This window comes from Peromyscus leucopus, chromosome 1, assembly GCF_004664715.2.
Source record: "Peromyscus leucopus breed LL Stock chromosome 1, UCI_PerLeu_2.1, whole genome shotgun sequence".
Taxonomy (NCBI): Eukaryota; Metazoa; Chordata; class Mammalia; order Rodentia; family Cricetidae; genus Peromyscus; species Peromyscus leucopus.
In genome coordinates, this window is record NC_051063.1 from 40,454,475 (window position 1) to 40,480,455 (window position 25,981).

At 54.6% G+C, this 25,981-nt stretch overlaps 1 protein-coding gene across 1 annotated transcript in view; it reads left to right on the forward strand.

The window, feature by feature from the left end:
• Window positions 1-25,981, forward strand: part of Sh3pxd2a (SH3 and PX domains 2A) — a 212,473-nt gene that overhangs the window by 178,916 nt on the left and 7,576 nt on the right. Inside the window, 7 exon segments of the mRNA XM_028874661.2 lie at window positions 6,525-6,638; window positions 10,315-10,398; window positions 14,957-15,074; window positions 19,588-19,922; window positions 21,146-21,195; window positions 23,665-23,784; window positions 24,570-25,980. Of these exon segments, the coding sequence (XP_028730494.1) occupies window positions 6,525-6,638; window positions 10,315-10,398; window positions 14,957-15,074; window positions 19,588-19,922; window positions 21,146-21,195; window positions 23,665-23,784; window positions 24,570-25,980 (2,232 nt within the window).

Consider the following 25,981-nt stretch of genomic DNA (forward strand, 5'->3'; position numbering starts at 1 on the left):
CAAGGTCCCCTATGGGGGAAGGGAACGAGCCCTAGACAACAAAATAGGGTGAGTGCCGAGGACAGGACTAGGTGAGTGGGTCAGAAGGGCAGCGGCTGTGTGGGCGGACACAGGACGGACTGGGGAGCCTTTGACCGGCTCCAAAGCCTCTCCTGTTTTCTTTGGACAGTGGAGGGCACATGCTGAGAACTGGAGTGTGTCTTGGCAAGAGGATGGAGTGACAGAGCCTTCTGACCAGGGGAGGCCTGGCCCAGGGAGGCTGGCCTTTCGCTGTTCTTAAAGGCACAGCATGTATGAGTGGGCTGCGTTTCCTGTTCCTCTGTCCCTCTAGAGAGAGGCCCTGGATCCGCTGTAATAATACAGTATATATAATCATAATATCTAACAGGAAGGAAATGAAGCCGAGGCCAGGGCCTTAGGGCCCAGCTGTGGCCAGGTGGTGAGTGCTGGTGACGGTGACGTGTGCCTGGATGGTCCTTCCCTCCTCCTCCCTCCATAATCTCAACTCTCCCACCTCTCCAAGGAAAACACGTGGGCGTGCCTGGCGTCACACTTCCAAAGAGGAGGAGGCTGGGGCAGAACCGAGGCATCTCTGGTAGCAGGTTGGGGCATGACTGGAGAATTCTAATAGGATGGGCTCCTGGACCCCCAAATCCAAACCATCAAGACCAGAAATGTCCGCGGTTTCTTCAGTGCCTGGCTTCATGACACAGCCTTTGTCACCTGGGGATGGGAGGGAGCCTTAGGAGGTCTGGGGGAGGTGAGTAGTGTTAGCGCCTGTGGGAAAGAGCTGGGACACTGAGCTGGGTATAAAAGTGAGGCCCGGAGCTCAGCTAAAGGTTGCTAGGTCTCTGAAATCCCCAATCGGAGTTGCAGCCTCTCTGAGAATCCTGGGTTTGGGCCAAGAGGCTGACACCAGGACTAGGGCCTCTCCTGCTGGCCCTCCAGCTGTGTGCCCTGCCTGGGGCGATGGGGAAGGAGTGTTCTTAGGGGGTGGTTTTCCTGTCCCAGAACAGTGCCTGGTGCTCCCCAGGAACTCAATAAACATCCCAGGTGATTGACAGCACTGTGTCCCCGACCGAGGGAAACACCCCCATACGTAGTTATTATTACCCTGGTATGCCAACGAGGCTCTGAGAGGTCCGGTGGCCCAGTTAGGAAGTGATGAAACCAGGATTCACACTGGGCCCGGTCCCAGAGTGAGCAGAACCAGAAGAGTGGGGAGAGTCGGGGCCTCGAGGAGGACACATCTCAACATCTGGAAGGATTGGGAGGATCTCAGAAGGGGAGAAAGGACGGACTAGGGTCTACCCTCCCCCGCCATCTGCTTTGTCCAGGCTGAGCAGTGACCTCACAGGACTTTATTAACATCCTAATTGTATACAGCTGGCCTCACTCTGGCTCTAATGAGCTCATTATCCTCCCTACTTAAGGGGGCCATTGTAGCCTGGTCACCCTGGGGACAGCAGTGGCCTGGGAGTGCCCATCGCTTCCTGCCACCCCCCAGCCAGGCTCAGGCCCAGCTGCTCTCCCACAGTTCCTCTTCCTGTGCCTCTCTCTTTCCCTCTGGTCTTTTCTCTCTCTCTTTCTCTAACCCCGCCCCCACGTGCCAACATGGGGAAGACCCAGTTAAAGTGCATTCCCAGAAACTGGCCAGACAGATAGACTCTTGGTTAACAGCTGGCCACCGAAAAGTACCTGTGACCTGAGATGGGGCATCTGATGAGGCCTGAGCTGTTCCTTCCTGGGGCTGGACCTCTTTCTCTCTCCCTCCCTCCTCCCTCCCCCTCCCTCTCTCTCTCCCCCTCCCTCCCCCTCTCCCTCCCTCCCTCCCTGGCACTTGAACCAAGATAGAGGGGCAGTTCTTGAGGCCTACCAGGCAGGGCTGCCCTGGATTGACCTGGGTGCTCCTGTGGGCCTTTGATTCCCGGGGAAGGAGGAGGAGCAGAAGCAGCTGCAGGACTTTGTTCCCGTGACTCCCCAGCCGGGGCTCTGCGGGAAGACCAGGCTTCTGTTGTTGCATATCACAGGCCCACAAGGTGCTCTCTCAGGCCTCTCTGAAACAAGTTCCTCTGCAGTTCTCCACTCACCAGCAGAGCGTGGGAGTCCCTCACCCACCCCTTCTAGGTGGAATGGCTATTCCGCTTGTGTGGAAAGCACACTACCCCAGCCAAGCATAGGGCAGGGACGCTTAGCGATTAACAGCCCTGACCACACTGGAACTAGCTCAGTCCAGCCCCTGGCGTCTGCTCTGGTTCTCCTCTTCAACCTTGGGAGACGGGCCCGTTAGTCACTCTAATATTAGTCAGAAGGGAGACAGGGGCTCAGAAAGGCTTAGTAGCTGCCCAGGGTTGCACAGCCAGCAGATGTTGAGACAGGATAACGTCAGTGCCAGTGTTCAGGGCCCAGGGTGTCAAGGAGCCGCCTGTGCCCTCATGCGTGAAACAACACTCTTCCTCTGTAGTGCCAAGATCGGAGCTCTCTAGGTTTTAAGCCCTTCCTCATCTCTAAAGTGGGAAACTTAATGACAATAGCATTATTTCTCAGTGTCCTGAAGAGTAAGTAAAGTGGCCTGTGTCAGGAGTTGAGCATTCTTACTGTGTGCCTGGCTCTAATTGTGTAATACATGCAGATGCAGGCCCAGCTCTGTTCCCATATGTGCATGTGTCCACCCACACATAGATGGGTGTACGTGCATAATTCACCCCTCCCCCGTACACCTCCATCCATTCACACAGACGCTAGCAGGAAAGGTACATGCATTGCCCTTGGACCTGGAAACCCTACAGGTGCTCTAGCTCGTACCAGTTAGCCGTACTCAGAGGTTTGGGTCCCGTTTGCACCTCAGTGGAACAGTGGTGACTTTGGTCAGGAGCCTCATTGATGTCTGAGTCAATGGCATCTAGGAGAGGCCTGCCAGCAGCCATGGGTGGGAGCAGGTGGACACCTCTGCCCATGCCCACCTAGGCAGGGTTTCAGCCTGCCCATCGTGGTTTGTTGGAGGTGCCCACAGCTGATCCAGTGTTAGGCTTCTTTCTAGAACCATCAGCTCACCTGGCACCAGTGGGGCCTGGAAGCTACCCAGCCCAGTCCTACAAGTGTTGGGGCTGGAGCAGGAGCCTAGTGTTCCTGGGCAGTGCTGGCCACGAGGCTCGAAGGATGATGTCAGTCTCAGCCCCAGATCCTGGACCTCCACGAGAGAATGAAGTCCGAAGTTGATGTCTGGGGAAGTAGATGTGCTTGGGTGCAGCCAGACGCCTCAGAAGTTTCTGGCATGTCACATTTTAGAGAGGGCACCTGGAGACAGTGTAAGGTACATAGGAAGAACCTAGTGATGCTCATCCAAGCCAGCCTCCATACATACCCAGCACCAAAGCCTGTGCAGGTAGGCCGGAGAAGCAGGCCTGCCCCTGCCCCCAGGAGCCTCCTCCTCCTCCATCTCTGCTTCCACAGGAAGGGAGGCAGCAACATGTACAAGGCAAAAGCCCATGAGGAAAATTAGGGGAGAGGACAGAAAGCCTCCAAGGGAGAAGAACACTGGCTCCTTGGGTCATAGCCCCTTGAGACAGGAGAAAGGTCCACACAGGAAGGAGAGGGTAGGAACAAGAATCTGGTAGACTCAGGGAGCCACAGACTGATTGGATGGGACTGATAAGAAACCCCCCTAAGGAAGTCGGGGTTCTAGGCCTCACATTGAGAAGAAACATTATCCTCGGCCACCCCCACAAGCCCTCTACCTATATGCACCCTTAGCTCCTGCCCAGGGTGACTTAGAAGGGTTGGAAGATAGTCATCTGCCTTCCTGGGGCCATGAGAAGTTGCTTTTGAGGATGGCGTTGGCAGTGGGGACACTTTGGCATAGAAAAGGTCGGTCATGAAAGGATCTTGACAAAGCCTTACCTAGACGCCTGTTTCTCAACTGTTTCCTCCAAGCATATCTTTTGTCGAATGACAATAAAACCCCTGGCTCCAGTCCAGATCTGTCCTGGAGAAATGCACTCCTAGAAGAAGGGTTCCCATGAGGACCGGGCTTTGCAGATCTTCTGTGGCCTGCTGGACGCCGACTTAGCATAGATGAACGGGCTCCCGAGGGCAGCAGGAGAAGGGTCTGTGAGGGTGAGTTGTGGGCCACCAGTGTACTCTCAGCATTAGAACCCGGAGCTGCAAATGTAGGTGTGAGCTTTGGCTTCCAAGAGCCTCTTGAAGAGTGACCCCAAGTTGGGTACTGTGGTTAACTATCCCCTGAGTTCTTGGGGGTCCACCTGGTAAGCAGGATTGATACTCAAACCTGCGTAGTATTTCACCCACCTGAATTCAGCAGAGGGAGGAAGGTTCCCCTTTTAAATCTAAGGCCAAGAAGCAGCTAGTGAGCTTGCCGCCCCTGTGACTACCTCCCTGCTCCTCCCCATGAGTGGGCAGCCAGGGTCCTTTAACACCTGCTAGCCATCTCTGCAAAGAGTAGACAGGAAAACTTCAAACATCCAAATGAAGACGGGGGCTGGCATTTCTCGACCAGCTCGTGATGCTTAGGGGCCTTCCTGGTTCAAGAGAGGTGGTCAGTGGCAGACCTCTCCTCATATCCGTGAGTGCTGACCATCAGTCTTCTCCGGCCACTGATAGCATAAGCTTCGGCCTCACTACCCAAATGTCAGAGCATCCAGGGTAAGACAAAGGATGAGTGAGGGCCCCGCAGATGAGAAGCACCACCAGCCTGAGCGTGGCCTCAAAGTGAGCATCCCTCTCCCAATCACAATCCTCCACAGTGCGGAAAGCACTTCCTGTCCATCCCGGGATATGAGTCACCTGGAACCAATCAGTCTCTCTCCTCAGAAGCTGATGAGTCCAGTTGTCTGGTGCCCTGGCAGCCACCTCCAGCCCCAGAGGCAAGGAGTGCTAGTGGGTATGGGAGGAGCATTATTAACCTCTGGCCTGCCTGTGTCTCCCTGGTCCCCACAAGTGGGTACCAACACCTCCCTGTGTGGAATTGCTCAGTAGCCTCAACTATTCTCTATTCTCTCCTAAGTCTCACCTCTGCCTTAACCCAGAGACCTGTCATCTTGTAGATCACACCCAGCTGCCCTCCTCTGGCCCAAGGGATGGGCCTGATGCAGGAGGCCTTTGGGCCTGCAAGAAGGTTTAGATGAGCAGTCCCCGTGGAGGTTGCCTGTGTGGCCTGGTCTCGCTGTCACAGCACAGCATAGATTCTCAGGTTCTAGTCAAGGCTGTATAGTTTTTCTGTGCCATAGGGAAGGGACCTCCTGCTGCCCTCTTTCACCTCTGGAAGAAATGAACACTGTGGCCTATGCCAGGTAACCAGCAAGGGCCCTGAGCCATGGGATTTGAGCTAGAGAATTGGGCCAACCCTGTCAGTGGCAGAGGAAACAGATCCCGGAACCCCATATAGTCAGTGACCCAACTAAGACCTCTGAAGCAAACGGGCCATGGCCTCAATGGGCTCTGCAGAGCATCAAGCAGAGGACTATGAAACCTCCTAGGAGGGTAGAGATGGCTCCTCACGGACTATTTGGAAACCCAGGCTTGTAAGGGACAGTGAGGGCCTAACTTAAGACCTAGGAAGTGGCCTACATTCTCAAGCCTGCCCAGCTCTTGGTTTTTCCTCTTCATTTTCGTATCACCCATGGAGCATTCTCCTCCACCTTCCCAGGCCAAGCCCAGAAGACCCATTGTGTCTTCTCTGGCTCCACTTGCTGCTGCCCAAACCCCAGAGGCTCTAAACTGGACCCAGAGGGTCTGACTTGAAAAGAAAGGATCCTTGGTGCCAGATTACGTGGAGGACAGGAGAGGAGGGAGGGGAGATGGGGGCAAGGTCCCCTAGTAAGGGCTGAAGACAGCGGGAGACCCAAGACCAGGGCTTCAGATACTTTATTCTGCAGCTGATTTTTGAATGGATGAACAAGTGAGTGAACTAACAACATGAATGAACGAGAGATATGAATGAGCCTTTGTCACGTGGACCGATTGTCAGAGGTCACGTGAGGATGCAGTGCCCACTTACTGTGATTTCAATGTCAACACGCTTCGAGGGCAGCTGTGAGTAGCTGAAGTGGAGGCACTGCGGCCCGTGTTAGGAAAAAAGAAGCAGCTGACTGTCACTCTCTGTGAGGTAGTCATGCCTTTCCGAACCAGAGTCCGCCCAGCTCCAGTGTACCAGTGAGACTCATGGGAAGGAAGCCGAGGAGGCCGGTGCCTGGACAGAACCCACTTCATGTTTCCTGAACAGTGCATTCTGCATTGGGGGCATACCGTTGTCCGCTCTGCTTTTTAATGTTTTCATCAAATGTGCATGACAGTGGGTGGACGTCTCCCCGACCCTCTTCCCAGGGAGATATTTGTCTTTTCTGCTGTGGTCGCTCAAGGCATTGCCCAGGTGCCCAGGTGACTCAGTGCCTTGCCTCTGGGCACGCCTTGCCCTCTGGCTACTCCTGCCCTCCACGTCCTGGCTCCAACCTGCCACCACCATCCTGCAAGCATTCACGGCCTGTTCTCTCTTGTCCCCTCTGCAGGCTGGTGGTTTGTGAGCACGTCTGAAGAGCAGGGTTGGGTCCCTGCCACCTACTTGGAGGCCCAGAACGGCACACGAGATGACTCAGAAATCAACACCTCCAAGACTGGAGAAGGTGAGGGCCTGTGGGCTCTTAGGATGGGAATAAGGCTGGTCTCAAGGGTTTTCCAGGTGCCAGCCCCTCCTGGAGGCAGCTCCCCAGCTCTTCTGCCTCAGCCTCCGGAACTCCTCCAGTGGGTTGGATTTTGCCCACGCCCCTTCTGTTGGGGTTCATTCCTCGAGGCCAACCCACACCCGGACCTGTGTTTGCCAGCCCCATGTAGGGCTCAGAACAGGGAAAATTCTCCTGGGTTGTGGACTTCAGACTTGGACAGCTTTGGGCTAGAGAACAGGCTTAGGGCTAGGAACTACCAGAAAGCTCTCCCCCAGAAACTCCCGAGTTTCTCTCCAGAACTCCACAGAGACCTGCCTCTACTCCAGCTCCCCACTAGGCTTCTGTGGCACAGACCCCAGGCAGTCATGTGGACACGATTCCTGCTGAGTGTCGTCTTTCCCGCTCTGTAACTGACAGTTGCCCAGTGGTACAGACCAGGCTGGCCTGTGAGCCACCTCTCAGCTTCCCAGAGACTGGGGTGCTCAAGCTCCCACACATCACTCCTCTCTCTGCTGGCTCCAGCTCCATGAGAATCTTCTGGGTATTTCTCCTTGCATTTCAGAGAGACTGCCTCTGCCCTCTAAGCCGGCAATACTCCAACAAGTCCGAGCCTCCCATGTCCCAACCCCCTGCTCCTAATGCCTTCCAAATCTCCTGTGGCCTGGCAGCAGAAACCCTTTCCCTAACGGTCAGTCAGTAGGACTGGTCCAGATGGCCCTGTCTGAAGGCCAGAGAGATGTAGACCTGCCACCCACAGCTCGGGCCTGTTTCCCCTCCTCCCTGCAGCCCAAGCCAAAATAAGCAGCTCATAAAGGGCCAGATCCTTATTCATCCCTCCCCAAGATGTTAGTTACTCTGTTGGTGGTTGGGGCCCCACCCTTCTTGTGTCCATGCCTTATTTCAGCCCTGTGATTAGAGGAAGGACTTCAAACACATCCTTCTAACAGGACTCTAGAGCCTGGGTCCCCTTGGGAAGAGCTGGGATGCTCAGACAGAGCTGTTCCCGTCCTGAATCCTTGAATCTGACTCTAGTCTGGTTCTTTTGTACCTCTGAGCTGGGTTCCATCTGGTCTGTCTGCAGACCTTGCTCCCTACCTACTCTTCAAGGCCTGCTGGGCCTCTCAATAACAGCAGCTCTCTGGGTGTGGCATTGCATGCCTGGAATCCCAACACTTGAGAGGTGGAGGCCGAGGGTCAAGACTTCAAGACTAGCCTGAGCTACATGAGACCCTGTTTTAAAAGAATAAAAAGATAAAACCTCTCAAAAGGCCCCGCTGCCAGGCCAGGAGCAAACCCTTATTACCTACCCTGAGAGAAGACATACATGTCATCTTTCTAATCACAAAGACATTTAGTCACGCGTTTTTCCTCATCAGGTTTGGGTGCAAGTGGACTTCCTATTGTGTCATGGCCCCTCTGAAGCATCTGCTTGTGAGGAGGGAAGGCCACTCAGGGCTTGCCAAGGAGAGTACATGACAGATAACCTACAGCAGGAAGAGGGCAGAGGAACTGGGTAGCAGTGGAGGCCCCAGACAGAACCAGACAGGTTTAGAAGAGCATGGGCACTTAGCACGGAGCAAGTGGTAACAGGTGTTCTGTTACTGTGTTAGACACCTCCACCAATAACAAGCTGGGGAGCAAAGGGTTTATTTCCCTTCCAGGTTATAGTCCATCATCAAGGGTAAGCCAAGCAGAAGCACAGAGGAACACTGCTTACTGGTTCAATCCCCAGCTTCCGCTCAGCTAGCATTCTTTTTTTTTATTTTTTTTTATTTTTTATTTTTTTTTTATGTATACAGTGTTTTGCCTGCAGGCCAGAAGAGGGCACCAGATCTCATTACAGATGGTTGGGAGCCACCATGTGGGTGCTGGGAATTGAACTCAGGACCTCTGGAAGAACAGCCAGTGCTCTTAACCACTGAGCCATCTCTCCAGCCCATCAGCTAGCGTTCTTAAACAGCCCAGGGCACACACACCCCCACCGAGCGTAGGGATGATATCGCCCACGGTGGGCCAGGCCCTCCTCCATCAACCAACAGTCAAGAAAATGCCCCCATGATGGCTACTGTCCAGTCTGATAGAAGCAAGCCCCTAATTGAGATTCGCTCAGATGTCTCTGAGTTGTGCCAGGGTGACAGTTGAAGTTACAAGACAGGTTGTGGAAGAATTAGGGGGCAGCCAGGGTAACTTCTGGGTTCACATGTGTGTATATGCATGTGTGCACCAAGAATGCTACTGCTCTGCATGCTTCTAGGAGGACCTTTGTGACCCAGATCTATGTAGACTTCATCGGGCAGTGCAAGAACTGGGGTGTGTCTGGGTTGGAGCCCACATGCTTAGCCTATTGCCTAGGCCTCTGTAAAAAGTAGGTTGCAGGGTTAGACAGATGCCTCGGTGGTTAGGAATATTGAATGCTCTTCTAGAGGACCTGGGTTCAATTCCCAAGACCCACAGTGCAGCTCACAACCATCTCAAATTCCAGTTTCAGGGGATCCAATGCTCTTCTCTGCCATTGGCAGACATACATGCATACACATAAAATAAAAAATAAAATAAAACTCTTAAAAAAAGAAGAGGAAATGAGAGGTTTCATGGGCCACTCTCCTCCTAGGGCAAGGAGATATTTCCAGAAGGTTTTCCTGGATTTGGGCCCAGGTGTGTGTGGACAATGTTACTTTTATTCTCTCTACCATCAGCCACTCTCTCTAGAACTAGGCAGTCTGGTAGCTTCTTTTGGTGCGAGGAGGTGAGGCAAGCTGGCACCCTGGGGCCCTGCTCCAGTGTACATTCCCTTAGGAGTCACATGAGAAGGCAAAGCGTGGGGAGCCAGGCCCAGGCCTGAGGGTGCATGGGAGCTCAGTGCTCATCTGCAGTGGGGTGGGGTGGGGGGCCTGATTCAAGCAAAGAGTCTTGAGCAATGAGACACTGAGGAGCTGTGGTCTTTGTCATCAGGAACAAAAGGATAGCATAATGGAACAGAGCCTTGCCTGTCACATCCGCCCATGTGTTTCATTCAGCAAACCTTTCCTGGGCCAGTACCTGGTATTGTGTAAGGCCCTGGGGACACACGGATGCAAGGCACAGTCATCACCCTCCGCAGACCCCACCTAGTGGGGATAAGTAAGAAAGCAAAGATATAAATCAGCACAGAGTGGAGAGGGCTCTGGCCCAGGAAGGAAGAGGTGCCCCACTTCCCATGGGCACCCTTCTTCCCTCACCTGGTACCTGGCCGTGGTGACAAGCTGACGGTCATGCTTAGTGAGTGGACAGCAACACTGTCCAGAACTCACAGAGCAGTGATCCCTCCATCTCCAGGGGCTGTAGTTGAGGGTCTCCCCATCTCTAAGGGAGCAGGACCCTAAACCCTTTAGTCTGCTCCTAGATTTGGGGATAGAGACTGAGGGGTTTGGCTGACTATGTCTCTACATGCTGACAGGGCCGCCCGTCAGATCATTGCTCATCCAGCTAGGGTGTGCCCCTTGGTTCCATCGGGTTCGGTCTAGGAGACAGTAACCCGGCAGTGTGGACACATCCCCCTCTCTCCCCCCCTCCACCATCCCCTCTCATCCCCATCTCCATTCTCTCCACCGGTTTGGTTCGTGTGGGCCGTGGGCACCATCACCATCTCTCACGTCAGTGTCCAAGAGACGCAAAGCCCACCTGCGGCGGCTGGATCGCCGGTGGACCCTGGGCGGGATGGTCAACAGGCAACAGAGCCGAGGTGACCACGGGCGCCTGCCTCTCCTCCCTGCAGACGCTTGTTTTTCACTAACCCCCTCTCCTCTGCCTGCTCCGCTCTCTGCCTGCGGTCTCCTGACTTACCCGGATCTGGCTAGACGTTTTCTCCTTCACTCCAGCTCAGACTGGGGACAGGGCCTTGCTTGGGATTTGACTGGAGTGGCACAGGGGTGGCTCTGGCTTGCTAGTGCCCTGGGCGTTGGGGTTGTGGGACTGATGGGGAGTTTATATGTTCCTTGGAAGGGAGAAAGGCATGAGGGAGGTCGGAGGTCGGAGGTCGCAAAGGAAGGCCATCCCTGTCCCTGGTACCACTTATTAAAGAGATCACAGCTCCTGTTCCCACCAGGGCTTCCCCTCATGCCCCTTACCACTGGCTTCCACTGAGAAAGACTCCCGCAGCCACGCTCTCCCATCAGCTGCTCTACTGCCCTACAGCCCTTCTGTAGTAGCTCTGCTTGACCCTAGAAGGGCACAGAAACCCATTGTGTCGCCAAAGCTTTCCCCAGCCAACACTGATGAGGGGCCATCCCTCCGCAGGAGCACTGACCTCAAGGATCTCAGGAGGGGCTCAGTCAAGGGCTCCGAGAAGGCCCTGGGCTGACTAGGGAGCTGACATCTGCTGATTCAGGGCTGTTTGGCCCAGACCCTTCCCACCATCCCGGGATTCGTAGAAGGGGTGAGGGATAGCCTCTGGATGCACCCCTAAACATCTGCAGACCTTCATGCTGGTGGGTGGTCAATCTCTGCTGTCCCACAGAGAGTAGAGCAGAGGATGTACTTCTTGTGGAAACAATAGAGCTGGAAGCTGAGGTAGGTGTCCAGTGAACACAGGCCTCTCTGGAAAATGGGGATACCCCATGACTCCACACCCTCACCCTCAAAGCTTGTTCCCAATTGACAACGTATTTCAGTGCCTTCCCCAAGACTCGGGCTACAGAATGTGTGGACTTCAGGGTGGCCATAGCCAATGGCTGACTCAGTGTTGGCCATAAAGAACCCAGCTTGTCCTGAGGCAGGGCTTCTTAACATGGACCCTGGGGGCTGATGTAGGCGGCCTGAGTTGGGAAGCAGCAACAGGCCACACTTAAGGCAAAAGCCACCCCAAAGCCAGGAGGAAGGGGGCAACTCGGCCAGGAGGCTCGGGTGGACCAGGGCCTCCAGCTCTAGCGGCAGAGACAGAGAGCGTGTGGGCCCAGACTCACACAAGGAAGACGGAGGTTTAGCCTGCTCTGCATACCATCACTCGCCGAGTCCCAGGCGTGCCTTTGCCTGCATGACCACACAGATGCACAGAGACCAGAGACAGGCCCACACAGGGGCCTGAAGGCTGCAGGTGTGGCTAGTACAGTGTCATAGCCAGCCGCCACCCCAGCTGTGCATCCATAGCCTCGTATACGCAGCCACTCATAGATGGTGATTCCAAGAGTGCCCCCACACAGAGGCCCTGCTGCGTGTGGCTGGTTTACATAGTCACAAATGGATTGTGCATACAGCTAATGGCTCCCTGTCACATCAGCCTATAACTGCGGCAAAGCCCATAAATAGCACATATACATAACCCCTCATACCATGAAGACATGGCATATTCAGACAAAACAATACCTGTAGATGTAAATCCCCAAGTAATCATACGTCTGCAGTCACCTATGCAGGAGCAGAGACGAGCCACAGCCCCATGTTCATCATGACACACTCCCCAGGCTTGCAGGGAGCTGCCCGGCGGGTGGGTCATCAAGTGACTAGATCAGAAACGTCAGTGCTTCCCGGGGCCTCTGCTCCCCATCCCTCGGCTGGCCAGGCCTCTGGAATCAGAGGCCTCTCTAGCGGAGGAGTTGGAGGGGCCAGGAGGGGAGCGGAGAGACTGCTGACGGAGGGGAAAGTGTTTGGAAAGAAGAGGCTTCTGCGGTTTGGAAACTGCAGGGCTTCCAGCCCCTGCCTCCCAAACTGGGACAGGCTGTCCACCTCCCCCAGCCTACCCACCCGCCGTCCTCCTGGCCAGCCGTCACTCACCAGGGCAGGAGTGCCGTCATCCCTGCACGGTCTGTGATCAGACCGCAGGAGCCCTGACCAGCCTCTAGCCACCCCAGGCTTCCCTCAACCCCGTCCCTTGAAGGGACATCTCAGCTCCCTATAGAGACCATTTTCCATCTGTCTGAACGTGCTCTTGTCTAGACATTGGCCATGGGGTCTATGGCCAGCTCCAAGAGTGGGGCCCGGTCTCTGCTTATCCTCGGCTCACCTATAAAATGGATGGCCCGAGACCCACGTCACCTGTGTCAATCGGAGGTGGATTGTATCTCTGTCTCCCCAGCCAAACAGAGCGGAAAACCACCTGTCCAAAGAAAGAGGCAGGTGGTCGGACTGCCTTGCACTGTCAGGGACCAGGGCCTGAACTCTTCTCTGGAATCCTGCACTGAACAGGACAAAACAAGCCTCTGTGCTGTTTAGAACTTTAACTGGGAGAGCAAGATGTCCCCAGTGTCCCCAAGCACAGGGTCCTTTGCAGATGCAGCCAGCTTCACTGGCCAGAAACAATGTCCATGGTTCTGCCCCCTGCCCCACGTGGCTGGCCATGAACTCTGCCCACCACGCACACTTAAAAGGCTTCGGTGGCCAGGCTTGGCATCCGAGAGGCTGGACACATGGTCAAGGCCCTGTTCTCAGACATGGGGCAGGGCAGGGCTGCTCTGATCTTCCCCAAAGAAGGACTGTCACTTTTCTCTTCAAAAGCAACCTTGCCTAGGAAAACTTGCCCGATAGCTTCCTGCTTGAACCACAGGCTTTTAAAAATAACCCGGCTGAACAAAGGCAAAATGTGGAGCCCAGGCCTCGCCTCCCTGGACCTCAGGCCTTGCATTCCCAGACCTGGCGCTGTCCCTTAGCCGCTGCCTAGGCCAGGGTTTACCGTGCCCCACTGGAAAATGGAGCAGGCAGGAGAGCAGAGGGTTGGCCTGAAACCTGTGGAACTTCTCCAGGGCCCTAGTCAGAATCTGGCTGGGCAGGTTCTCAGGCAGAGTTGGCAGCGCTCCTGGGCAGGGCTGGGATGGAATCTACAGGCAGGCTCCAAGCAGAGCCCTCCTCAGCTGATGCTGAGAAAGGCCTGTGGTAAAGGAGAGCCCAGTGAAGAGCTGTGCGGCCTCCTGTGGCCGTCACCCACCTTTTGCTTTGGGGCAGCTTTTCAAATATGGCCTGTGATCCATCAGTTCCGTCCAGCAACCTGGCAAGACAGTTGCCTCCACCAGAGGGAAATGCTATGGGCCCAGCCCAGGGCTGCAGACAGCACCCTGATAATCCACGGGAGAATGAGCAGATGGCCCTCCCATAGCAAGGGGTTGGTGTAGCAGCTCTCTCCTAACCCCCATAGCCACCCAGAGGCTGAGGTAGGCTGTCCAACAAGGTCAGTGAAGGAGTCAGGGGGTGGGTGTCACAGCCGGGAGCCAGGAGCAGCACGCAGCTCTGAGGCCAGGCTCGGGAGCTCCCAAGCAAGCTTCCCACTCAGTCCCTCCTCATCCCTGCTTTCCTCCTCACTGATACCTAGTCCTAGCCTCTACTGCAGCAGCCCCTACTGCTGTGTGCTGGGTACCATGGCGACCTCCAGGGAGCACAGCACAACAGGATTCAGAGCGATCCTCCTAAGGGCCCCTCCAGAAAACCACTTCTTCCAGTGGGGGAGGGTGTAGCATGTTCTCCCTGGGTCCCAAGCCATCCTATAGACGGTCAGTTGCAGGTCCACCGGAGGGCTTCACAAGGACAGGCATGGACCTCGGCAGACATGGAGCCTGTGCAAAGGTCCTTAGGGATGCCCAGGGAGATGCCTGCTGCTCAGCCTTCCCACCAAGCTCTTTTCAGGATTCCAGGGCTATGGGAAAACGTAGATGTGACCCCAAAGGCACACATGGGAAACAGAGCACACGGCTCTCTCGGAGGGGCTGGTGGGGGCCCTTGAGGTCTTCCTAGCCTCGAGGGCTTGGCAGCTCCACAGTGGCTGGACTTCACCTCAACAAAGCCCACAACCGCTCCTGTAGCGCTTGCTCCCTGGAACACTCTAGGGTAGATGCTGTGGTCTGCTCTTATTAGGGCTGAGGTGCTTAGTGAAGGTACCCCTGAAAACATCTGGAAGTCAGCCTGAGGGAGAAACTAAGAGTTTACAGGGCTGGAATCTAGATGGGACATGGCATGTTCTGAAGCGGGGTATGCTAGGCTTCCCAAGGAGCCACCTAGCATTGTCCTCAATTTATTGACTTAGACCCTAGGAGAAGCAGATCCCTCCAAACTCTGGGCCCCAACACCCTGGCTAGAGGACCTGCTTTCATGCTGCCTGAGGCTTGAATCCTGCCTGGCTTTGCCAGTGACCCCTAACCCGGTGACTCTTCCTCTACTCTCTGAATCCTGCTCCTTCCTCTTCTCTGGAAAAGCCAGTGCTGGCCCAGGGCTTGGTAGTGAGTGGCTGAACCAGACTAGACCGGGCAGAGAGGAATGGGAGAAAGGATGTGCACCACAGCCTCAAGTAACTCTGCTTTCTTACGCCCCCCCCCCCACAGAAGAGAAGTATGTCACCGTGCAGCCCTACACTAGCCAAAGCAAGGATGAGATCGGGTTCGAGAAGGGTGTCACCGTGGAGGTGATTCGGAAGAACTTGGAAGGCTGGTGGTACATCAGGTAGGAAGGAGCCCGGCTCCTGGGCAAAGGAGCCGATGGCGGGTGGCTGCCAAAGACAGCTGTGTACCAGCTCCGCTCAGCTCACTGATCGCCTCCTGGCCCCGAGAGCGCAGGCTGAGTCCCAGCCAGGAGGGTACAGGGCCAGCTCGGCTGACGGACAGTGGTGTGATCCCTTCCCGTGTACCCGCCGAGAGTTCGGCACACCTGAGTTTTGTTTTCTGCACCCACCTTGGCTGCCTGACCTGCTCTTCAGCTGAGACAGCCTGAAACACCAGCCTCCACCAGCCCTGCTAAGTCCCAGCAGGCTGCCTCTGGTGCTCCCAGCTCAACCCTGGAGGCCCCAGACGTAGGCCTCGGGCATCCATGTTCCTGGTGGGTGTAGGCCATTGCACTCTGCCGGGTGGGAGCTCTTCTCTCTCTCCTCTCTCTCTTCTCTCTCTTCTCTCTCTCTCTCTCTCTCTCTCTCTCTCTCTCTCTCTCTCTCTCTCTCTCTCTCTCTCCTCTCTCTCTCCCTCCCTCTCTCCCTCTCTCCCTCCCTCTCTCTCCCTCTCTCCCTCTCTCTCTCTCTCTCTGCCTACTGAGAGGTTTGGGTGTGTATCTAGTGGAGTAGAATAAGCTAAACCCTGTGGCTCTCATTCTGCTGTTGCCAACCCTAGAACCCTGGACCTGCCTTAAGAGCCTTGGTGTCTGGAAAGTTCTTTTGCAGCACTTCAGCTTCTCCCCCTCCTGCTTGCAGCCCCGCTAACAACAGTCCCCTGTGTGTGCTCTGGGGACGGCTGCCTCCGTTCCCCACACCCCCAGACTTAACTGTGGTCCCCTTGGAAAGGCCACTGCTGTATGGCAGCCCCCTGTGATCCGCCAGTGTGAGTACTCACGCATCCCTGGCTCAGAACCAGGCAGAGCCCTGTGGTCTTAAAGCTGTGTCTGCGCTGCAGGGAGGATACGGGTGACCGAGCCTTAGTGTGAGCTGATGGGACATTGCCGTCCCCTCACCGTTGGCCTCGGTGCCTGTCAGTCCGGAGGACGGAGATCTATGTACCTTTCTATCCTGTTAGGTGGTGTGGAACTGTGTATTTATTATACATGTGTTATCCCAAGCAGCCACCTGTGGTCTCTCATGCTCTCTAAGCAATGGAAGCTGGAGCCAACTGCAAATCCATCAGCCACAAGCCGGACATGGAAAGGCTAACATATCCCAGCTGGCTCGTGGCCTGTGTGTGTTTGCCTAGAAGTGATCCCCACAGCTGCTTTTTATATTTTGGGTTTCTGTTTGTTTCTCTGTTTGTTTGTGGTTTTAAGGTAACAAATAGCATCACTCTGGGCTGCTTCTAGTCAGCTACTTGTCCCTATAGCTTGGAGGACCCTAATGATCCCATTCTACCTTAAGAAGGCAGCCAGATACCCCCTTAACCATGCTATTTCCCAACATTCCAAGCTGTGTGTTGATCCTCATTTCCTGTCTTTCTTTTCCTCCCCCAGCCTTAGACACACACACACACACACACACACACACACACACACACACACACACTCACACACACACTCCTACACATTCCCTCCGCAGCCTGCATCTCTGGAGTCAGTCCTGCTACAGAGCTGGGAAACAGCTGTGAGGAAGTTGGGCTCAGACACACACAGCCACCCCCATGCCGTGCATCGCTCTGCCTGCTGTATCCTGGAACACAAAGCTGGAACATAGCGTTATCCATACAGCATATGGAACACAAAGCGCTGTGAAATGGGACACCCCAGGCCATATCGCAGGCCTGGCTATCTCCCCACAGCCCGTCCGTATTCCTCTGCCGCTTCCACATAACAAGATAGCAGCAAGGTGTCTTCAGCTTTTTCTGAGCTTCAAGAACCCCAGGCTCTGGGCCTGGGGTTACACACTTTCCCTCAGGCCCCTCTGCTACCCGCCTTGCCTTCCTGAGCCTTGGCTACTGCCGTAGAAAGGTCAGGCACGTGTACTTGCTGCTCCTCTCCATCCTTGACACTCTGTGCTTCTGTTTGTACCCCTCACATCCAGAAGCCGTCCTCAGTTCAGTAATGCCTGCCCTCTAAGCAACAAGTAAGTCAGACACAACCTGTGTGTACCCCCCCACTGACAGGAATGTGAGGCGCCAACTGCTGTCTGGACTTCTGCGTTCCTTTTCTCCTACCTAACACACAACCAAGCTCCAGGTCACATCAGGGAGGGCGGTAGGGGGTCGCCGGACATCTGGCCTCTTAAGAGCTCGAGAGCCAGCTGTGTCCCAGGGAGCAGATGGGGACATTGCAGCCTCCGGTTGGAAGCACTGACCAGTGAATGCTGGGCCCGGAAACAGGCTCCCTGTGGATTTGGGTAAAGGCTCAGCACCATGGGAGGGAAGAGGGAGACATTGTTTTAAAACGACAAGGAATCACCAAAAACCAAGCCAGCCCTGACATTCGCCTTGAGCCTTTGTTTATGAGCTTTCGGTTTGGTTTGACTAGGTTTGGTTTCGCCATAACAATGGTTTTCATTTTATCCAGTCATACGCTCTCATCTGCATCTCTGCTTCTGTATTTGTAGCCCCAGTTAGAAAGGTTTTTTTTTCAACCCCCAAGATTACATAAATATGACTTTTTTTTTTAAACACAGAGTCTTGTATATAGTCCTGGGTGGCCTGGTACTCCCTGTGTAACCTAAATTGGTCTGACTTAAGGTGGTCCTCCTGCCTCAGCCTCCCAAGTGGTAAGATTATAGACATGAGCCACCATGCCTGGCTTGCTCTTTTCTCCCTCTCCTTACTGTACAGTAAGAGACCCGATCTCAGTCTTTGTTTTTCCTCATTGTCCTCAGCTCCCCTATAGCATAGTTTATTGTTGCCCCACAGCGTTGAAAGGTTACATCTGTGGACTTACTCTGTGAACTTGATCTGTCTTCTGTCCACCCGGCAGGACTCGAACCCTTGGCCATCGGCTGGTGGCCACCACCTCCCCACCCCACTCCTTTTTTATCTTGTTTTCTTTCGTCACAAGGTCTCTTGTATCCAGGCTGGCCTGTGTAACAAGGACAGTCTTGAACTTCTGGCCCCTGCCTAGCCTCCAGAGTGCTGGGACTCTAGGTGTGTGCTCCAAGCACGTAGGTCCTCCCCCTCCTTTGGTGAGATAGTTAGTCTTACTCTCTAGCCCAGCCTGACCTGGAACTTGAAAATAAAAAATAGCGTTATCTTTTCGTTTTAGTCTGAGACACTTTTGCCCATGTAAGCACTGTCTTTTGACCATATCCTCCCAGCTCCCCTATCTACTCCCTGCAGGCACCCCACCCACCCACCCACATACATACACACACACACACACACACACACACACACACACACTCCCCACGTCTCCCCTCATGTCCTCTCCCTTCTCGTGTATATGTGTGTACGTGTGACCCACTGGGTCGATTGGTGCTGGGATGCTGATCATCTTGGACAGGTAACTGCAGCTCCTGTGAGTTCGTGGGTGCGGTACCCTTGTCGAGTCAGGAGAACAGCATTTCCTGGCACTTCTCCCCACCCTCCGGCTCTTAATAGTCTTTCCACTCCCTCTTCCATGATGCTCGCTGAGAGGCGGGTGGGAGCAGATGATATGGATGTCCCGTTTAGGGGCAGAACATTTAACAGTCAATTATTCTTAGCATTAAAATGGTGGACACCAGTTGTGAGTCTGCACTAACTGCTGAGGGAAATTCCACAGAGAGAAGCACTCCTCTGGCCAAGGCTGAGGGTGGCACTAACTTACATATATAAAAATAAATACTTAGAAGGAAGCTTGATGGCCATGCCCACTGAGCAAGACAACAGTATTAGGCTCCCCAGGGCCTTATGACCAGGTTTACAGTACCAGGCATGAACCCCCTCCTGTGGCACAGGCCTGAAATCCAATCCCCAAACAGTTACTTTCCCGGCTCTGTCCTAGAACCTCGGGTCCTCCTTGCCCATCCTTCTGACTGTTGGGATTTGAGGTGTGTGCGACCACACTAGTCTATATAGATATCCTCCTTTGCTCTCAAGGTGTCAGTCCTTCTCTAGATCTGCAGCTGCATCCCTGTGTCTTACGGAAAGAAGTTGAACTCTTTTTAGAGACACAAGATAACTCGGCGAGAACTGTCTTTGGAACTTGCCTCTTCCATGCCTCTCTCCTGCAGGGAATGTGATTGTTCGGACTACATCCACATTTCACTCCTTTTCTCTAGAATTACCCTCAACTTCTTGGGTCATACAGTAGCAGGCCATTGTGAAGTCTACCTTTTGGGCAGAATGATGTTTAAGAACCCTAATTTTAAAGTCCTGTATTTGCCTGAGGACGACAGTACCCCAGTGTCCAGTATCTTTGCCATTGACCCCAGCTCTGGTTCCCTCTCGGCTAGTGGACCCGCCACGCCTCTAGCCGAGCATGGGAGAGAAGGCTCAGCTAGGCAAGGTCAGGTGGAGACTGAGGCCTGGAAGGAGAAGGGGAAGCCAGATATGAGAGCTTTTAATGATGGCGTGGTCCTTTCCTCTCACAGATATCTAGGTAAAGAGGGCTGGGCACCAGCATCCTATCTGAAGAAAGCCAAGGATGACCTGCCAACCCGGAAGAAGAACCTGACAGGTCCGGTGGAGATCATTGGGAACATCATGGAGATCAGCAACCTGCTCAACAAGAAGGCATCTGGGGAGAAGGAGGCGCCGGCTGAAGGCGAGGGATCTGAAGCCCCCATCACCAAGAAAGAGATCAGCCTCCCCATCCTCTGCAACGCCTCCAACGGCAGTGCCTTGGGCGTCCCCGAGAGGACCACGTCGAAGCTGGCCCAGGGCTCCCCGGCCGTGGCCAGGATCGCCCCTCAGAGGGCTCAGATCAGTAAGCAGCTGGAGGCCCCTGTTCCTCCCAAAGAGCTGCTGCAGAGTGTGTGGGCATGGGTGCAGGGGAACGCAGGGACCATGCGGGGCCTCCATGGCATTTTCACCCCGAGGGACAGTCTGGCCTCCTGATTGTCAGTGTGCCTGTGCTGGTCACCAGAGTGAAGAGCACCAGGGAGTGTGACCTGCTGTGCACCTGGCAGCTGCTGCCCTGAAGATGCTTTGCGGGAGGAAGCGGGCTGCTGGCCTCCCTCTCCTAAGAGAGAACCAGGGATGAATCTTTAGCAAGGGAACGGACCCCGAGAGCAGGAAGCGGCATCCAGAAAGAAGCCAGAAAAGGCTTTAGAAATCTAGATGCTCAGGATAGAGCTGATTTTACAAACCTGTGGGCCCCCCAGTTTGTGCAAGCCTGCTTTATGGGGTGAAGGATGTGGAAGCGGGCTGGCAAGCGGGCTCGGTGCGTAAGGGGGCTTGCCACTCAACGCCTGGTCTGAGTTTGATCCCTGGGACTGACTGACGTACAGGTAGAAGGAGAAAACTGACTCCCTAAGGCTGTGGCACACATGCCCATCCCCCACCCACATTCACAATAAAGTACTAAAGTCTGTCTCTCCTCACCCCCTACACACACCTCTGGCCCAGCAACACCTTTGGTATTGGGGGGGGGGGCACAATTTCTATTTGTGTCCAGCCAGTAATCTGGAGGAGAGCTGTTGTTCTGGGTTTTGGTTTTGGGTTGGGTTTTTTGTTTTTATTTTTATATTTAGCTCTTAGCTTTATTGTTAGCCCTCTGGTTGGTGTATGAGAAGTCTTCACTGGGCAGGACTTCTGTCTGGTCTTGTGCTACCCTCAGAGGACTTAGGACTAGTGAGCAAAAAATAGATGTGATTCCTGCCTCTACTGAAAATCTCATAACTCTGTGCAGCCTTTACCTTCCAATGGCCTGCCTGCAATACCTGTAGATTGGTGTACCTATCGCTTGGTGGGGGGTAGGGTAGGGGTGTGTGTGTGTGTGTGTGTGTCCTTCCAAAGAGCAGGAAAGAGGCTTAAAGTTCCCTCCATTCCTACAGTGACTTAGAATAACTGTGGGACCAAAGCATGAAGTTTCGTGGATCCCACCCAGGGAGGGAGGGTTGGGCAGTGTAGTCCAGTGGGGTCTTACAGGGAGGGAGGGTGCGGCACTGTTGTCCAGTGGGATTCTTAAAGCTGTGGCTCTTCTTTCAGGCTCCCCAAACCTGAGGACAAGGCCGCCCCCGCGCAGAGAATCCAGCTTGGTATGTGGATTTTCTCTTCATTCCTCGTCTGGAGTGACCCTTATTCATTTGATACCTTTGAAGCAGAGTCTGTGGCCCAGGAGTCTGGGGAGCCCTGGTGGGTTTCCATTGCCGGGCTGGGGACAGGGACAGAAGCCTGCAGATCCCAGGCCTCCTTGGAGCATAGCCAGCCAGTTTATAATCGGAAATGCACTGCACTCCAAAGCTAAATAAATCCATCCCAGCCACTGCACTGGCAGACATAAACATTTAGACTGGCCAGCAGGAATGTCCAGTTGGGCAATGCCAGGGGCTAGAAATGGGGCTGCTGGCTCCGATGGCCTGGAAGCCTTACAGCTCGGTCAGGATTGCCCAGTAAATGTGGTGGGCTCAACAGGGGTAAGGGGTAGACCAATGCTTATCCTCCAGGAGGGAGAGCTGGCTCATGGAGGGTTGACAACCATTGAGGTCCCTGACCCTTGAGTGGGTGGAGTTTCCCAGTGACTACCATCTCAAGCAGGGAGATGTGTAATCGGGAGCTTGGAGAACAGCAGTGTTGGTGATAAGCTGAGAGTCCTGAACAAAGACCTATTACGGGATGGGGGAGTGGGCCGGGGGCAGCTTGATGTAATTAGAAGGCAAGCTCAGGGCTAGGGTGTAGCTCAGTAGTACTTGCTTAGTATGCACAAGGCTTTGGGGGTACCATCCCTAGCATCTTGGGGAAATTGGAGCCTGGTTTAGATTCCATTTCTGACACAGGAACAAACAAAGACCCTTTGCAGGTCACCTACCTTCCAAAGTCCTCCATTTCCTTTTCTGAGAGAGAACAGTATTGGCCACGTCCCAGGTCTGTCATGAGGATGGGATGCTGTGGTGTATATTTTGGACTAGCAGGCCAGGTTTCCTTTCCTATGTGCACCCTTGGCTGTTGGGTGGTACTGTCTGGTCCTCTACATGGGACAGATCCCTGAATCACAACTGGCTGCATGTTACTCCAGGGGCCTTGGTCCATCCATGGGAGTTAAAGGCCCTCCATACATTTGAAGATGTACCCTTTGGCCATGAGTATTTGGGGACCTCGCCATTAGTCCCTCTGAAATTTCTCCTTTTTTCCCTGGGTTTTTGCAGCTGCACAATTGATTCTCCATTTCTCCCTTTTCTTTGAGCCCCAGCTAATTATTTTCAGGCAGCCTTGACTTTGGTAAGAAGAGTCATTCCTTCCACACTTACGATGGCAGCTTGCTGAGGGAGGGATGCTGGTTCCCGTTCGGCTTAGCTGAACCCCACTGTCAGGGTGCAGGAGGGCGGAAGCATGGCCGGCTGTGCCAGCTTCCACGTGTGGCTGTACATCCAGGCACAGGGGCAGAGAAAGTGCACTGAGTCACATCCTTCTCCACAGCAGCCCATCTTTCTCCCATCCCTCCCTCAGAGTGACCCAAGACAGCTCATCTCAGACAACAGAGGTAGCTGAGCCTTGAAGGGCAGAGAAAGAAACAGGGTTCCAGAGGTGCCGACCTCCGGCTTTGTTCAGCTCTTCCTGCACCCTCCTCTCTGGAAGTTTCTACATTATCTCATGAATCGTCTTCACAACTCCATTCTTAGTTTTGTTTTATAGAAGAGGAAACTGAGGCTCAGGGTAGTGGCAGCTTCTAGATCTGTCTGCCTTCCACACCACAGCTGCCTCCCCCCCCCCCCCCCCCCCCCCCCCCGCCTTTTCAGCTGCTTTATGTTAACCCCTTAGTATAAGGAAGAACAAAAATAAGAAGACAAAGCTGGGCAGAGTACATCCTGTTACGGTTACAGTCTGCCAGGCTGGCTGTCCATGTGGCTTATACTGGCTGCCTCAGAGCAGCACCTAGTAGGTGCACAGAAAATAGATGCTAAAAAAAAAAAGAATGTGGCTCATAGATCATGGGCCAAGTGTTCTAAGTGTCCTTAAATACCACTATGAGAAAATTGTGTGCCAGCATCTAAAAGGCATATAGGAGTTCTGGAATATTCTGCCTGCCTGCTGAAACAGGACTCTGCATTCTGTTCAGGGTACCAACAGGCTAACCCCCTCCCAAAGACTCCTCCCCCAGCCAGCTGCTCCCTTTACTCCTACTTCACTGCCCTGGGGATAGTCCCCCCCCCCCCCCCCCCGCCTCCTCTTCAGCAGCTGCCCACTTGGCTTAGGATCCCCCTTAGGCTTATAAAATGGCGCTTTCCCTACTTTGTTAGGATGATTCTTCTGTCTTTCCTTTCTACCTTGGGGCCCAGCTATTGAGGCCTTTATAGTGAGCATCCCAATAGCTCAAACTAGTGTTGTGTGGACCCCGAGTGCCACCTCCTGGGGGGAGTCCTGAAGCATAAGTGACAGCTGCCTTCAGAGCCAGCCGCTCTCCCACTGGCAGTGATGGCCACAGCACCCGGGGAGCCACTGGGCACCAGTCCCTGGTCGTGGTGCCGCTCCAGTTGCTGGGTCTGTTCACTGACTGTTTCTGCTTTTAGGGGTTCCAGCTGCCGAAGCCTCCAGAGCCCCCTTCTGTTGAGGTAGAATACTACACCATTGCGGAATTCCAGTCTTGCATTTCTGACGGGATCAGCTTTCGAGGTGGACAGAAGGCTGAGGTGAGCCTCCTTTGGGCCAAGGACCTGTTTCAGATTGTATATGTCTTCTTGGCGATGTTTCTGAGGGTCAGGCAGAGTGGGGAGAGAAGTGAGCCGCCCAGCCATGAGTGCTTGCCTGGTCAGGGCCACAACCGAGGCGAGAGCCCCAGACCTGGGCTTCTGGCCCTCACTTGCTCACGGTGCCCACCCCATAGTGGCATGTCCCAAAACATATGCAGGGCTGAGCGCCAAGAGCCTTGAATGAAGTCTGCTGAAGGTGTGGGAACTTCTGGGACAGAACAGTTTGCTTCATCGGGAATGTTTGACTTGAGAGGACGGCGACGCACAGGCACCCACGTGGAGATCAGAGGACAGTATTGTGTGCCGACCCAAGAAGTCCTAATGGGATTTTGTTGATATTTTTGGACACTGGGAGGATGTTCTGCAGGGAGTATCTGGTCTCAGGCCTGTACCTCCCTGTTTGATTTATGTCTCTTCCCGTTCTCACCTCAGGCCCTTTCAGGGGATATTGGGCATGGGTGGAGGACAGTCCTTCACAAGTTGGTTTTCATGGTCTAGGAATAATGTAGATTTGGGGGTGTCATGGAGGTCTATAACTCCCTAAGTTACTGGCACAGACTTAGAGGGTCTCACAACGAGGACCAGGGTTTGAATCTAGCCTGCCACTGACTGCCACTGGTCTTGGAGCCACTAATTCAAGGGCTGTGTCTATAAAATAGGCTGAGTGGGACATTGTAGGGACCCAGAGACCCGTGTAACCCACTGGCCTGTCCATCTTCCCTCAGGTCATCGATAAGAACTCAGGTGGCTGGTGGTACGTGCAGATTGGGGAGAAGGAGGGCTGGGCCCCCGCCTCCTACATCGATAAACGCAAGAAGCCCAACCTGAGCCGCCGAACCAGCACCTTGACCCGGCCCAAGGTGCCCCCACCCGCGCCCCCCAGCAAACCCAAGGAGCCCGAGGAGAATCCCACGGGTGCCTGTGAGAGCCAGGACTCCCCGCTGAAGCTTAAGTATGAGGAACCCGAGTACGACATCCCGGCCTTTGGCTCTGACTCAGAGCCTGAGCTGAGTGAGGAGCCCACAGAGGACAGAGGCTCAGGTGACAGGCGTCCTGCCCAGCCCCGGAGGCCCTCACCTGCCTCCTCCCTGCAGCGGGCCCGCTTCAAGGTAGGCGAGTCTTCCGAGGATGTGGCCCTGGAAGAGGAGACCATCTATGAGAACGAGGGCTTCAGACCCTACACAGAAGACGCCCTGTCCGCCAGAGGCTCCTCTGGGGACAGCGACTCCCCTGGAAGCTCCTCATTGTCTCTTGCCATGAAAAATTCCCCCAAATCAGGTTCTCCCAAATCATCATCGCTCCTAAAGCTCAAGGCGGAGAAGAATGCCCAGGCAGAACTGGGGAAAAACCAGTCCAACGTCTCCTTCGCCTCCTCTATCACCATCAACACCACCTGCTCCTCCTCCTCCTCCTCCTCTTCCTCTTTGTCCAAGAACAGTGGTGACACAAAGCCACGCTCCGCCTCAGATGCAGGCATCCGTGGCACCCCCAAGGTCGGGACCAAGAAAGACGCCGATGCGAAGGCCGGGCTGGCCTCCTGTGCCCGAGCCAAGCCGTCCGTCCGACCAAAGCCAGTCCTGAACCGAGCTGAGTCTCAAAGCCAGGAAAAGATGGACATCCGCTCCTTACGGCGCCAGCTGAGGCCCACAGGCCAGCTCCGGGGGGGCCTCAAGGGCTCTAGGAGTGAGGACTCAGAGCTGCCCCCCCAGACAGCCTCTGAGGGATCCAGGAGAGGCTCTGCTGACGTCATTGCCCCCCCAGCCACCACTCCCCCATGCGCTCCCAAGAAGGAATGGGAAGGGCAGGGCGCCACCTACGTGACGTGCAGTGCCTATCAGAAAGTCCAGGACTCCGAGATCAGCTTCCCTGTGGGCGCCGAGGTGCACGTGCTGGAAAAGGCAGAGAGTGGGTGGTGGTACGTGAGGTTTGGGGAGCTGGAGGGCTGGGCTCCCTCCCACTATTTGGTGCCCGAGGAGAACCAGCAATCTGACGCCGCTGGCAAAGAGCCAGACACAGTAAAGAGCACTCAGAATGAAGGCAAGTCGGACAGTCTGGAAAAGATCGAGAAGCGGGTGCAGGCGCTGAACACTGTGAACCAGAGCAAGAGGGTCACCCCACCCATCCCCTCTAAGCCTCC